Source organism: Nanorana parkeri, unplaced genomic scaffold, assembly GCF_000935625.1.
Source record: "Nanorana parkeri isolate BGI_ZX_2015 unplaced genomic scaffold, ASM93562v1 scaffold499, whole genome shotgun sequence".
NCBI lineage: Eukaryota > Metazoa > Chordata > Amphibia > Anura > Dicroglossidae > Nanorana > Nanorana parkeri.
In genome coordinates, this window is record NW_017306767.1 from 1,027,954 (window position 1) to 1,041,514 (window position 13,561).

At 44.0% G+C, this 13,561-nt stretch overlaps 1 protein-coding gene across 1 annotated transcript in view; it reads left to right on the forward strand.

The window, feature by feature from the left end:
- The window catches only part of EML1 (echinoderm microtubule associated protein like 1), a 90,256-nt gene that overhangs the window by 46,918 nt on the left and 29,777 nt on the right, over positions 1–13,561 (forward strand). The window contains exon 7 of the mRNA XM_018561085.1: positions 6,023–6,049. Within this exon, the coding sequence (XP_018416587.1) occupies positions 6,023–6,049 (27 nt within the window). The remainder of the gene's footprint in view (positions 1–6,022; positions 6,050–13,561) is intronic.

A 13,561-nucleotide genomic window follows, 5' to 3' on the forward strand; every position in this document is an offset into this window, starting at 1 on the left:
GGGCGCGGCTTCTCTCCCCCTCACCGCTCCTCCATCCTGACAGCAGGCAGCGCTCCCTCCTGCGTCCCCCCCCTCCCTAGAAGGATGGCCAGCGCCCAGCGGTGAGGGGGAGAGAAGCCGCGTCCAGGACGAGCTGTGTCGACCGCACGGCGCCCTTGTTGCCATGGCGCCCTGTGCGTTCGCACGGCTCGCACACCCCTAAGGCCGGCCCTGGATATTGGATGAGAAGGCATGGCTCTCCATTGGCATTCCAATTCATCTCAAAGGTGTTCAGTAGGGTTGAGGTCAGGGTTCTGTGCAGGCCACTTGAAATCCACCACACCCATCAAACCATGTCTTTATGGAGCTGGCTTTGTACACAGGGGCCCAGTCAGTGGAACTATTCATTTGGCAGAGCACAATTGTCTAAATGTCTTTGTATGCTATAGCATTGGCAGTACCCTTCACTGGTTATTCCTGAACTTTTGAGGGTGTCCACATACTCTTGGAAAAGAACCATCTGCGCTTCCCATAGCAAACAAACAAATTCTCCTCTTTCCTCCCAGTAGAGGGTAAGCTGAGATGGAGAGAATCTGATCAGATGCATTGGTAAATAAGACCATAATTTGGGGCTTATTGAGTCAAAGTCCATTTTTGATGGTCCTTAAGCTCCAGCAACAAATCACATCAGCTTACTGTAGTCAGCAGACTAAAGAGAAGATAGGTGGTTGCTATTGGTTCATTCATTTGGAACTTTGGGGCTCAGCTGTACCTTTTTCTAACTTCATAAATCCAATTGTTTTTACAATGTTAATCCTCAAGCCATTTGGAACTGAAGACGAGGGACGCTGGATGAGGTGTCAACAGTTACTATTATTGCTGCTATTGTTTATTAAAGCGTCTTCCAGAGTTCTGTGCTAAATGAGGACATGCAGGTCTCCAACAGTAAGAAGAGCTTACAGCAGAGGGCAAGTGAGGTGGTTTAATTGGCCATTTAAATGAATCTGGATCTGGCGTCATGTAGCCAATTGTGCTGTGATTACTCCAATCCTAATTGTCATGATTCATTCAGCGCACTAATCCCAGTTACCAGCAACTGTGCGTTGTGCAAATCTAGGTGGAGCATGTGCATCTGATAATGGCTGAAATGTGGAAAGTACAATTTGTCCGCAAGTGGCCATTTTCTCCATTCCTATATTTGTTCTATATATTATGTGTTATCCCCCTGACAACAGACTGTAATAATGGTCATTTAAAAGGGAACACTGCAAAACCATATATGCATCTAAACTGACTATATAACTTGTCCTTGGTGCTTTTTCAGATACAAACCTGAGTGTAAAAAATAATAATAATATTATATGGGGTTTTCACTGCCACCAGGACCATACAAATGGAGGAAGTAAATCAATTTGGATTGTCATAGTTGTCAGTAATGGATGCAAGCTACCAATGAATGAGAGCAGACACAGACTCGGAAGGCTATTTGGTTTAATAGATTAAAATAATTTGCACATTACCTGCCCTCCCAGGGATAGATTTAATAGTTTGGGTCTCAAAGATATATATAATTAGGGCTGGTAATGATTAAAATTTTTGTGTTCGATTAATCAAAAAATGTTTTAATTGATTAATTTCGATTAATTATAATGCACATACAGATCCAACTACATTGGCCTATACACATAAAGCACAGCAATGAAGTAATAAAATTAACTAGGATCACACTAATCCAGCACGTTATTAATCTCAGGTGGGGCAACTCAGAATAATAACGTGCTGGATTAGTGTGATCCTAGTTCATTGTATGATTTCATTGCTGTGCTGTATGTGTATAGGCCAATGCCTTGGCTGGCGCTCGTGCAGAGTTTAAAAAAAAAATTAATCGATCAAAAAGATTAACGATTAATCGAGAAATTAATTGTTAATTTGCACAGCCCTAATACAGGTGAAACTCGAATAATTAGAATATCGTGCAAAAGTAATTGCAGTAAGTGCTGCAAAAGGGGCCCAAACCAAGTACTGAGTACATATGCATGCTTGTACTTTTCAGAGGTCCGATATTGTTCTATGTACAATCCTTGTTTTATTGATTGCATGTAATATTCTACTTTTATGGAGGTATGAGTTTTGTTGCTATGAATCGAAAACATATGCAAATAAAGCCAAGTCATTTGCTCTGAATGCAAATACTACAAGTGTGCATAGGGCTCAGGCCTCCAGCACACAAGCCCATCTTCTGCTATTAATGGCAAGCAGTGACAGGTCTGCCCTGTTCTTGCTTAAATTGCCTACCAGCATGCAGGTCACTGTCATCTCTACTACAGGCGTATGTCTATTGCTATTGTGCTGGTGTGCTTGAACCAACTCCACTTATTACTGTTTAACTTCCTAAGGGTAACCCCAAGCAGGGCCGGGCCGAGGGGTAGGCAGAATAGGAGGTCACCTTGGGCGCTTTAGCGGAAGGGGGCTGCAAAAAGTGCAGGACCTGTAACCTATGCTGCTGAAGTAGCTCACAGCTCATGGAGGGGGCACACTTTTGGCCTTTTTGCCTTGGCTGCTAAAGGACCTAGCGAAAAGAATTTGCTATGTTCCTCGGCTCCATCTGGTGGTGGTAATGCCATGCGAACGCCAGTCGCCCAGCTTCATGCTGGTGCAGAAGATTTATACATCAGCCCCCATGTGTGATTTCAGAAGAACAGCTGTGCAGGTTTCAGGGTCCTGATTTCTTAGTCGTATGTCTGTGAAAAAATTCTAAATATTAGGCGCTATGTGGCCATTCCTCCTGCCAAACATGTTATAGCTGTCAGTGGTGGGTTCAGGCTCAGCATAGCGCACACTGGCTCCCAGAAAAGGTTTACTTTGCTCCAATTCTAAACTCTGATAGGTCATCAAGATGCCCACAAGGCATTGTGGGATGTGAGCAATCACATAAGTGAGCTGCAACTTGCACCAAGCTCTGGGTTTGGGAACATCTCAGGCATGCAATCTCTCATTATCTTCACAAGCCTGCAAAAATACATTCCAGACATGTCACAATATACAGCTACAGTATCATTGTTCTACCTTTTATTATTAAAAAGCAGTCCTCAGTGACTTATTCTAGGCTGAGATATTTTATTCAGTCTCCTGTAGGCAGGAATAAACATTTCCTCAGTCTCCGCTCCTATTGTAGTCAGACTGTCCAAGGTAGCTTTGGTGCAAATCACAATCTCAGAGGCTGCAGCAGGGCCTGATCTGAGTCAGGCATTTGTGAACGCAGCCAAGAACTGCACAGACACCAGGATTTACATGATTGTGTCATCACTGAGCCGGCATCGCAGTCCAGGACGTAGATGATGACCCTCAATGGTAGCCGAACAAAGAAGGTGCCTTCCTTCTGGAGAGAGAAAAGCAAATGAAGATTTTGTCAGGGGGAGTACTGTTATCTCTATGAGAGGTAATAAATATATGGAAACGTTACACTGACACATTACTTGGCATGCATGCATGTAACATGAGTAAATATATCTGCTGTTAGGTCCGCTTTAGAAGGAAGTATAGGCACGTGTTTATATGCACTGGTACCTTGTGTTACTGCCCATCATCCCCCTATGTTATATCCCAATGTGTTTCCTAATCATCATCCCCCTATGTTATATCCCAATGTGTTTCCTAATCATCATCCCCCTATGTTATATCCCAATGTGTTTCCTAATCACACAGATTCCTTTAATAGGTTTTCCTTGTTATATCATTTATAACTTGTGATTTGTATAATCTTTGGAGCAATGTAGGACAATGTGGGTGGGTGGGGGATCACAAATCCATGTGTTTGTATGGGAGACGACATACTGGGTTTGTTTTATGTTACCTGTTGATTATGATTTTGTTTTGTATTTTCACATTGAAAACTGCAAACACTTCTAGAAAAACTGCTGATTTGTTTTATGTTTCAAAGATAATAGTAAGTAAATAGTGTTTTTTTAATAATGAACAGATGTCCCCTTCTCGTATCAAGGAGAATTTTCACTCCAGAAGTTCATATGGTTAAAGAAGAACTCCAGGAATAAAAAAAAGCTAACCCTTGCAGTGGGGGTACTCCCGTACTGTAGGGGTTAAGTGCTCGTTTAGTCTAGAGCCTTGGTTCTCAACTGGTGTGTTCGCGACTCCATGTTCAGTGGGTCACCGTAACCGTATGCCTTCTACTTTTCTAGGTGAGAGGCTCCACAGCCCCCCCCCCGTGCAGCACTGTCAGTTCTCACGCCAAGCAGCCATTCAAAATATGCTACCCGATGCCGAGAGTCAGTTTGAGGTGGGGTGGGATTGGGCTATGGCCATTCATACGTGCATTGCTTACAGCTCCCTCGTGTGTCCTGTACTGGTGCCTTTAGCGGAGTGACGTCACATTCTGGCTCCCGGAACCTCTACAGGGCACGCAAGGGGGCTGTACTAGCAATGCACATGAATGGAGCTACAGCACAGCAGCCCACACTGGACCCCAGGCTGAGGATGCACTCCAGTTCTCATAAGATAGGGAGACTGGTGTTGTATGTGAGACTGTCAGTGTTTTTGAGGGCCTGTTCACACTAGTACAGTGCGTTAATCGCACAGTCCCATTCTGGTGTGGGAGGTATGTTGCATTGCCATTCATTTGAATGGCACCCTAAATGCACCTCCCACCCACAGTTCGATCGCCCGCACTGGAACCCTCGGTACCATGACTTGGGTCATGACTTAACGACCAGTGACAAATGTGGGTCCTCAGGTTACACAGGTTGAGAACCACTGGTCTAGAAAACAAAAAGCAGATATACTCACCTGATATTTGGTCCCTTTTGGACTGCTAGACTGATCCCCGCAGCCTCTTCTCCCCCAGGCTCCGGAGTGGTCTATGCCCAGCTGATGTCATCAGCCCTAATGAAGGTCCATTGACTAATGCAGGTCTATTGACTTGCTGTAGATGTAAGGACGCCGAGGGACATACCACAGCTGGAGCGGAGGTATGCATTGACTGCTGCAGGACGGAGGATCAGGTGAGTAAATCTGCTTTATTTGGACCCCCTAGACAAAACGAACATTTAACCCTTGCAGTGCAGGGGTAGCACCACTACAGGGGTTAGCTTTTTTTTGTTTTATTGCCGAAGTTCTAAAAAGCCCAACTTCGGCCCAAACCTTTCTTTTTCAATTTTGAATAGCTTGTTGAATGGTTAAAACTCATTTGAGGATTTCATTGCTGTCACTCTACTCTCTCTGCTAATTCCTGTTCCAGTGACACAGAAGAATGGAGGGGAAATCTCCAGCAGTAGATATGTGACACTGGGCCTAATTTATTTTTTACGCTTAGCAATAAAGTATTATATGTATATAAAAGTTTAGGAGGAGTTCATCTCTGAAGAAGTAGCATTGCTAGTATATGAAATATGAATATGGTTTGCACATTGTAGAAAAAAAAGTCCAATATATTATGTATTAAAGCTGAGTTCTGGGCATCAAAACATACTTTTAAATATATATAACTCTCAATAGCCACAAAAGATTTAAATCTACTTTGTCTGCCCCAATTGCCTTTGTAGTCCTGGATATTACCTTGTAAAAATAACAGTGATTTAATTTCTGTGCTGTACATAAGAGATATGGGAGGGGTCCACAGGCTCCTCCCACCACAGGCTGACTGCAGAGAACTACAGGAGGGGTGGAGAGAAGACCAGTCACCCTGCACAAAAAGACAGAGCAGCAGTGACCAGTCTTTATTATAATTTATCTACTGGCTTATGCCTTTCATCGATGAGCTCCTGATTTCTATTTTCATCTGTCCACAAAGTTCCTGTTTACCAGCCTCCATAGATTTGTATCACAGGCTTCTTGGGGGGGGGGGGCGTTTTGTTTTTCACCGGCCAAAAAAAGTTTTCCAGCCCTCATAGATTTGTGTCCACGGGTTTTTGGGGGGGGGGGGACTTTTGTGTATCACCGGCTCCCCAGGGGTGGGTCATTCGGTATCTGAGAGTGGCGCTTTTAAACACATCTTTACCCGGAATTCTTTTTCTGTCTCTGTAATCACAAGGGAAGCGGAGAGTGACGCACTGCAAAGGTAGGATTGCCATGTTAGACTTGGTGCACGCACTAAATAGCACTGTTGCCAAGGTGATCAGAAACTGTTGTTCAATCCCGTTACTGTCACACTGTCCTGGAAAGGAGGCATTGAACCGCCTATTAACTGTAACCCTTCCGCTGGGTTTTGTATCCAGGGACAGAATGGTGACCTTTCCTTGTTTTTGAGGAAAAGAGAGAACACGGTGGGATTCTTCATATATTTCCAGTATATGAAAAAAAAAAAGCCCACCATTAAAAAATAATCATTCAACAATCTGGAAAATCTTGGCACTTGAGAGATTTCGCTTGTGCAGCCACGTGTATGTGTGATATAGTTGTGTGTAGACCAGTGGCAGCGCTTGTAGCTGGTAGCGTGCGCGGTTCTGTAGATAGAAACTAGTGTTCTTAGTAAATGTTTCTATAATAAATAATACACACTGACATCCACACGGCTTATTTCTCTCACCAGCTTATGGTTAAAATACAGCATTTCATGTTTGAGAATATTTATCATTAAAAATGACCGTCATTTGTCACCTGCCTGAGAAGCTTCACCCTTGCAGGCTCCAATATGGCGGCCACCTGGGTGCAGGGTTGCTGGTGCAAGTTTAAGGGAACCAATAGAGGGCTGCCATTGCTGTCATTGAATATGCTAGTTTTCCAGCTGTCTCTGGCTTCAGTACTTTTGAGTTACTTAAAAGAGAATTAAAGCCAACCTTTTTTTGGCTTTAGTCCTCTTTTGGGTCACAGGAGGACATTTGATTAATGTCCTCCTGTGACCCAAAGTCAACATCTAGCGGGCTACTGCCAGTTATTTGCTGACCGCGCAGGGCCGTGCATCAGTCGGGAAAGATCCTGACATTATTGTCAGGATCCACCCTGCTGTCTGATTGACAGCTGGTTCGGCCTTTCTAGAGCCAGAGCCATCTGTGCCCACCCCTCTAGAGAAACAGAGAGGGGAGGGGGGAATCCCTGCGGGCAGTGGTGAATGACAGTGAACGCTCTCTGCAGGGAGATGATGTGAGCTGAACGTTCAGCGGTTTGTGATTGCCCAGCTCTCGATTCGGGCTGCAGCTAACGATTATTTTACGAAGACATGTCCCCAAAGCAGAATTCCTTTTACCAGGCTGAGTGTCAATCTCACCTGGGCAACGTGGACATCTGCAGTGGTTCTGCGGGCACTCCAGCTCACCGGTGATGTTGGGACCCAGCTTCCTCATCGTACGGACCGGTGATGCTGGGACCTGGCCTCCTCCACATCCAGACCTGCAATGCTGGGACCCGGCCTCTTCCACCGGCCGACCATCTTCGCTGCTGGGTCCCCCCAACCATCATCCTTCTCCCGGCCAAGTCCTTCCCTGTCAGTGGGTGGCGGGAACCCCCAGCTTCTAGCCCTGGGGGCTGCACCCCTGGGGCTGTCCATGGCTCTGCCTGCGCCGGGAAGGAGAAGATAAAGAACCAGATAGGCACTGCCAAGGACAGCTATCTGCAGGTCCCCAGTAGCCTGCCGAGGTCCCCACAAGCGCGTGAACTCGGACAGCCGCTGCTGTTTAAACATTTAAAAGGCCAGTATAGGCCTTAAGAATTGGGGCATTTTTATGAGTACAAGTTCTCGTGAAAATGCCCTGTATCGCCCCTGATACCGATACTACTGTTGGTATCGGGACATCCCTAGTTAGAACCCTTGTCAGGTTCTTACTGCTTTCTGTTTCAGTCTTGGGGAGATTTGGGGGATGAAGACAACAGTAAAAACATGACAATGTTTCTATCCCCACTCTTCTAAATGATGTGTTTTTAGTAGATACAAACGGACAGCTCTTGAGCGGTTCCTGCTGCAGGGGAAATTTTCATTGATATGCATTTAAACAAATATTCCCTTTTATTTTTGAAGAGGATATGCACAGTTTTGCTACTTTTGGTAATCTCTGCACAACATTAAAGAACAAATAGAAAGCGCACCTGCATGTGACACCTTCAATAAAACTTTATTAAGCAATAATAATATCTGGTACTCACAGACATTCTTGGCAACATGTTATCAAATAAAATCCACCCAGAGGGTGGATTTTATTTCTGCCTCCGGAGGGTTGAGACCTGCTCAACCCTCCGGAGGCAGAAAATCCTGCTAGACAGCACACAGCTGAGCTGATGATATATGATGGGATGTGTTGCCGAGAACATTTTTGAGTACTAAAAATTATTATTCCTCAATAAAGTTTTATTGAAGGTGACACAGGACGCTGTTGTGCTTTCTGTTCTTTGCTCACAAACGTTCTTGGAAACGCATCTCATCATATATCATCCGCTCTGATGAACACTTTCTAAGGAGCAGATAAATTGTATCATGCCCTGATACCTAAAAGCATAGAATTCAAAGAGGGTGTACTTTCTTTTTCACACGACTGTATACAAAGTTCATATAATTCATATCCAACGGTATACAATATTAGTAGTCTCAGGGGCCACCATATAGAAATTGTTTTGACCTCCCCAATGTGTGGTTGTGAGGATGCTTTTTCCACCTGCTGCGACACTTCTGGGAAAAGGCGAGGGGCTTAGTTGGCATTGATGCCAAGACATAGATGTTTGGGTCGGAGGACCTGAAGGTTTCATTGAATTAAAGTGCAATTTAAGTAGAAATAAAACCTAGAAAATTACTTTATTGTAAATAAAATTTGATGTCATCTTCTTTTGGTCTCACTCTGCAGCCTGTTCCTGGAAAGATAAAAAAAAAACGTCCAGGAAGACGAGACAAGAGAGAGGGGGATCCCCGCTCCCCATGTCCACACATTGAGGCTGCCAGCAACACAATGGAGTGAATCTGTGCGAGATTCATTGCTACAGAACATGGGATGCTCTGTGTAATCCCGCGTTCTGATTGGTTAAGTGACTAGTCATAAGGACTCAGGAAATAAATTGGTGGTCAATACTTTATTTCCAGTTTCTGATAACCTATTTCAGGGGTGGGCAACTCCGTCCCTCCAGCTGTGTTTTCACTACAAATCCCAACGTGCCTCTGGGAGCCATGCCTGTAACGGTCAGTCTTGCAGGGGACTGGTAGTTCCACAACAATTGTAGGGACGGAGTTGCCTAACCCTGATTTCATTTGTATCCTAGAGCCCCGTTTTGGTAGATTTTCCCAAATTCTGGGAGCTCCCTGTAAAGCAACACAACCCTGCACAAAGATGAAATGCTGTATGTTAGCTTGTAGCTTTAATATATTTCTAATAGTGTTTTATGAATCCTTGACCGTCAGTTTTTACACCAACTGGTCTTAGTTAGAGTTGTAATAAAGTTTTGACTTTACATTATCGCTAATTATTGAAATGGTTACGCCTGAAGCTGATGCTAAAAAAACATTTATTTTAAAACTCCACACGTACGTATCTATAAAAGTTGACAAAATGCGTATTGAAGTTCATCTGTGGTCACTGATTCATTTGTATAGTATTGGCACTTTTTCCACCCTTTACAGAGAAGATTGAACCATTCACATCAGTCCTTGTGGCCAAAGGAGCTTACGATCTAAACTTTCTACTGCAGTCAATACACTGTCAGCTACATTTGGTTGAAGTAATTTAGCCCGCTATTATATTTCTGGACTGTGTCAGGAATCCTATGCAAAAATAAGGAAGAATATATAAACTTCATGTTGCACTTTGCCGTAGTCTTATGTGCCTGATGGCAAGCCCAATTTAGAGTGATGCTAAACTGAGTAATTAAATCTTAAAAATACATACAAGTACCCTAACTATTAACAAAAAAAAATTATCTTATTTGTGTATCACTCGGCCGCAGATCCTCCAATCATCTCTGAATTGGTGCTGACACTGTCCTTCCTTCTGGAGGGGGGCTACTTATGTTCCCCATGGTCCCTGTGTGTGTTGTAAAGTAGTCACCGCTCCAAGCTCACTCCCAGAATGGATTACACTCTCATGTTTAGTTCACTCACTTGTATTGAGATTGTAGTCCATCCCTGGGGCGGACTTGGAGCGGTGACTACTTCACAACACACAGGGACCATGGGGAACAAAAGTGGCCAGCGTTTGTATATGCGACCCTCGTTATAGAGACCCAATCCTTCAGGTACTGATGGGACGGGTTCAGTGTTCTCTGTAAAGTGCTACATTATGTCAGTGCTAAATAAATATTGTTGCTAACCTATAGCACAGAGTACACAGCTGGATTCTGGTTGCTATAGGCAACAATAGAATTTTCTTTGCAATTGTTTTGATAATGCACATTAATGTTACACATTGCCAGAGTCTCAAACATCCTGTCATTGTCAAGACGATGGCAGTATGTCAGTTTTGTACATCAACATTATGTTGCTTTGAAACACATGTATGTGTCTCTTCAGTGGAGTTTTAAAGTAAATTGTTTTAAGATTAGCTTTGTAGCATTTAAAGGGCAACTCGTCATAGAATGTGTTGGTGATGAAGATGAATGTAGCATGAAATTAGACTCATCTTTGATCTCCAAGTCAGTGGTTCCGGTTTTAGCAAATTGCATAGCACGCAGTTTGCTTTTCCAGGTTTTAGGTGTCAGATTTCCCCGTGGATTTCTTTGGGAGATCCAGGCACAGGCTGATGAGTGTCCAACGCTATTAGATATTAATTTGAGGAAACAGTTGCATGCTATACTCATCACAGTTTTCTATTGGTACAGACTTTGAGGAGTTGTCTTTTTAAGGGGTCAGTCCATCTGAAGCTGATATCTTGGTTATGTAGAGTCTGGTAGGATGAGTTGTCCCCAGGTTCTTGGATACCTCAATGGTGAGATCTCTCTGCTATGGCATTCCCAACTCTGTTTCCTGCCCACCTTTGTGGGTTCCAGCTTCTCCAGTTACATCCTTCATCCTATAAAATAAATAGGATTTCCAGCCAGGAGAGTGGAGTCCACAAGAGATGGAAGAAACTGTCAGTTGGGTGAACTCTCCAACATAAACCAATAGGGATGCACCGATACTCATAGTAGTATCGGGGCCGATGCCGAGTATTTTAGGCGCCGATCTCTAGCCCGATACCGGAACTTCCAGTATCAGGACGATGGGCAGCGAGTCATTCCACACTGCCCGGCTTCCTGATAGGCGCGGAAGCCGGCTCCATGCTCCCTCGCGCCTGGCTTCCTTAATGAGCCTTCCGGTATCGGTATTTGGTATCGGCGAGTACTGGAAAAAAAAAAATATCGGTACTCGATACCGAAAAACCGGTATCGGTGCATCCCTATACACCAATAAAATATCCGTTTTGGGTAGACTGACCTTTTAAGCATTCGTGCGAAAGTGTATTTTGTGAATAATTTGCTTAGCATCACATGAAATCGCCTGCAACACCCCTTGCACAATAAAGAGAACACTCTTATTTTTTGTTTTTGTTTATTCCGTTGAAATAGACCTTATGCCTCCCCCTCCTTTTTTTTTCTTTTTCTTTTTGTGGTTGTGTGCTGTGTTACGTAGTAACCGTGCAGGTGTTGATGGCTTCGCAACTGCTTGACGCCTATAAGAGCAAGGCCGAATCAGTTGACCAGCTCCAGGAACTGCCCAGTCCCGAGAGTGGGCAGTTTTCATTGGACAAGAACATGTCACTGCCGCTGACTAACAGTCCAAGCATTGCGTCCTTTCCCCGATCGCCCAGCTTCAAAAGCCCCAAGTCCCCCAGCAGCTACTTTCAGCTTTGCTATTAACTGTTTTCTTCTTTTTCTGCATGGTAACTTTTAGCTTTTACCTGTTTAGCTAAACATGATTTCTGATGTACTTCTGGACATGTATTGTGTTTTTTATTATTATAATTATTAGCCTCTTTCTTCTTTTAATAGGTTTGTACAATCTCTGTCATGTGGCATATACACCCAACATGTACAGCTGGGTCACTTTACCTAAAATTAAGGTTGACCGAAACTCGATTACTAAAATTGTACATACGCTTTAACATGTTAATGTCATTTCAGATGCTTTTTTTTTTAATCATAGGCATTTATATGGCGCCATCTTATTACGTAGCGCTTTACATACTGTACATTCACATCAGTCCTGCCCACATATCGCTTGACCGGGTCAATTTAGGCAGCAGTAAATAACTTACCAACATGTTTTTGGAGAAAACATATGGAAGCACAGATAGTGTCCTGATCGGGATTCAAACTTGGAACCCCAGTGCTATAAGGCAGAAGTGCTAACCACTTAGCATCATTAAAGTGCATCTAAAAGCGCCTGCGTGACCATCTAATGAGTTCCCAAATCCTGTTGCTATGTCATGCAAAAGCCTTACAAAAAATTATTATCTCCCCTGAGCCAAAGCCTTTTTATGCCTCACATGCTCCCCCCTTCCAGACACTGCAGCTCACATTGGGAGGGTTTCACCAGCAGAGGCAGTGTTCTCCATTCAGAAAGGAGTGGGCAGGACTAGGTGAGGCTAGCCGCTGATTGACAGCTATGGTCTGACAAATCAGCAGTGATAATGCTAATAGACACACCCCCAGCAACTTATCATCTTATCGTAGGGCAAGAAGTCCGAGCTTATGTAAGGGTGACAATGCTAATTCAAAAGCAGTGCAGCAGTGTTGTCACCTCATCATAGGAAGCTGCATGAGTTGGACATCTCTGGCAGGATCAACAGCTCTCTGTAAGTTGTACAAGGGTACTAATAAGTGCTGATACATTTACAGTGCTGCAGCACATTTGTTTACCATGGGGCTATAGTTTTAATTCAATATAGTACCAGGTGATTGAGCCATGAAGGTCCTTGTCCAGACACTTACTGTTATTGGATGACAACTGGTGTCCAATGGTGCAACCATGTTACCATTCTGTCACACGTGCTCCTGCTGTAGACTACAATTGACCGTGCTGATGCACATACTTTCAAGGCGCTTCGATTTGCCTTTCTTTATTTTAAATGGTACTTTGAGTTGTTGTTGCATTCACATTGACCTGTATGAGGAAGAAATGCAGCTTGGACTTAAAACAAAAAGGCCGTGTACGTGATCCCTAAGGTGATGGACGCAAGCTGGCTGAATCAGCCACCGGCATCCTCCGTCACTTATGCTGGCCATATGCATGGCAGTTTTGTTGCCATTTTCTGAAGTTTTGATTATAATCCAATGAACATGACACAGGCAGCTGCAAAGCTGCTGTCATAAATAATGGTATCAGCCTTTTGTTTTTGCAGTGTGGCTTGGGTGGGTGAATTACTACAGTGTTTCACAAACTATTTACATACAGCATATGTACTTCCATTGTGTTAGGCTGTTCGGCTGTAGTTCTACTATAATATAGATAGTAACATGTCCTACGAGCATACATTTGCACAGTGAACAGCTGTGGAACTTGACAGCGCTCTTATCTAAGTAAACAGGAGCTTGCATATGAAATCGCCAATTGTGTTCAGTCCTCTAGGATGTCATGGCTGCTGGCTTCAGGCTTGCAATGCCGGTGGACAGTGGTGTCCCTCCCTAGCATTTTTGCCATCTAAGGTGGGGGGGGGGGGGGGGATGGGGGCAACCGAGAGGA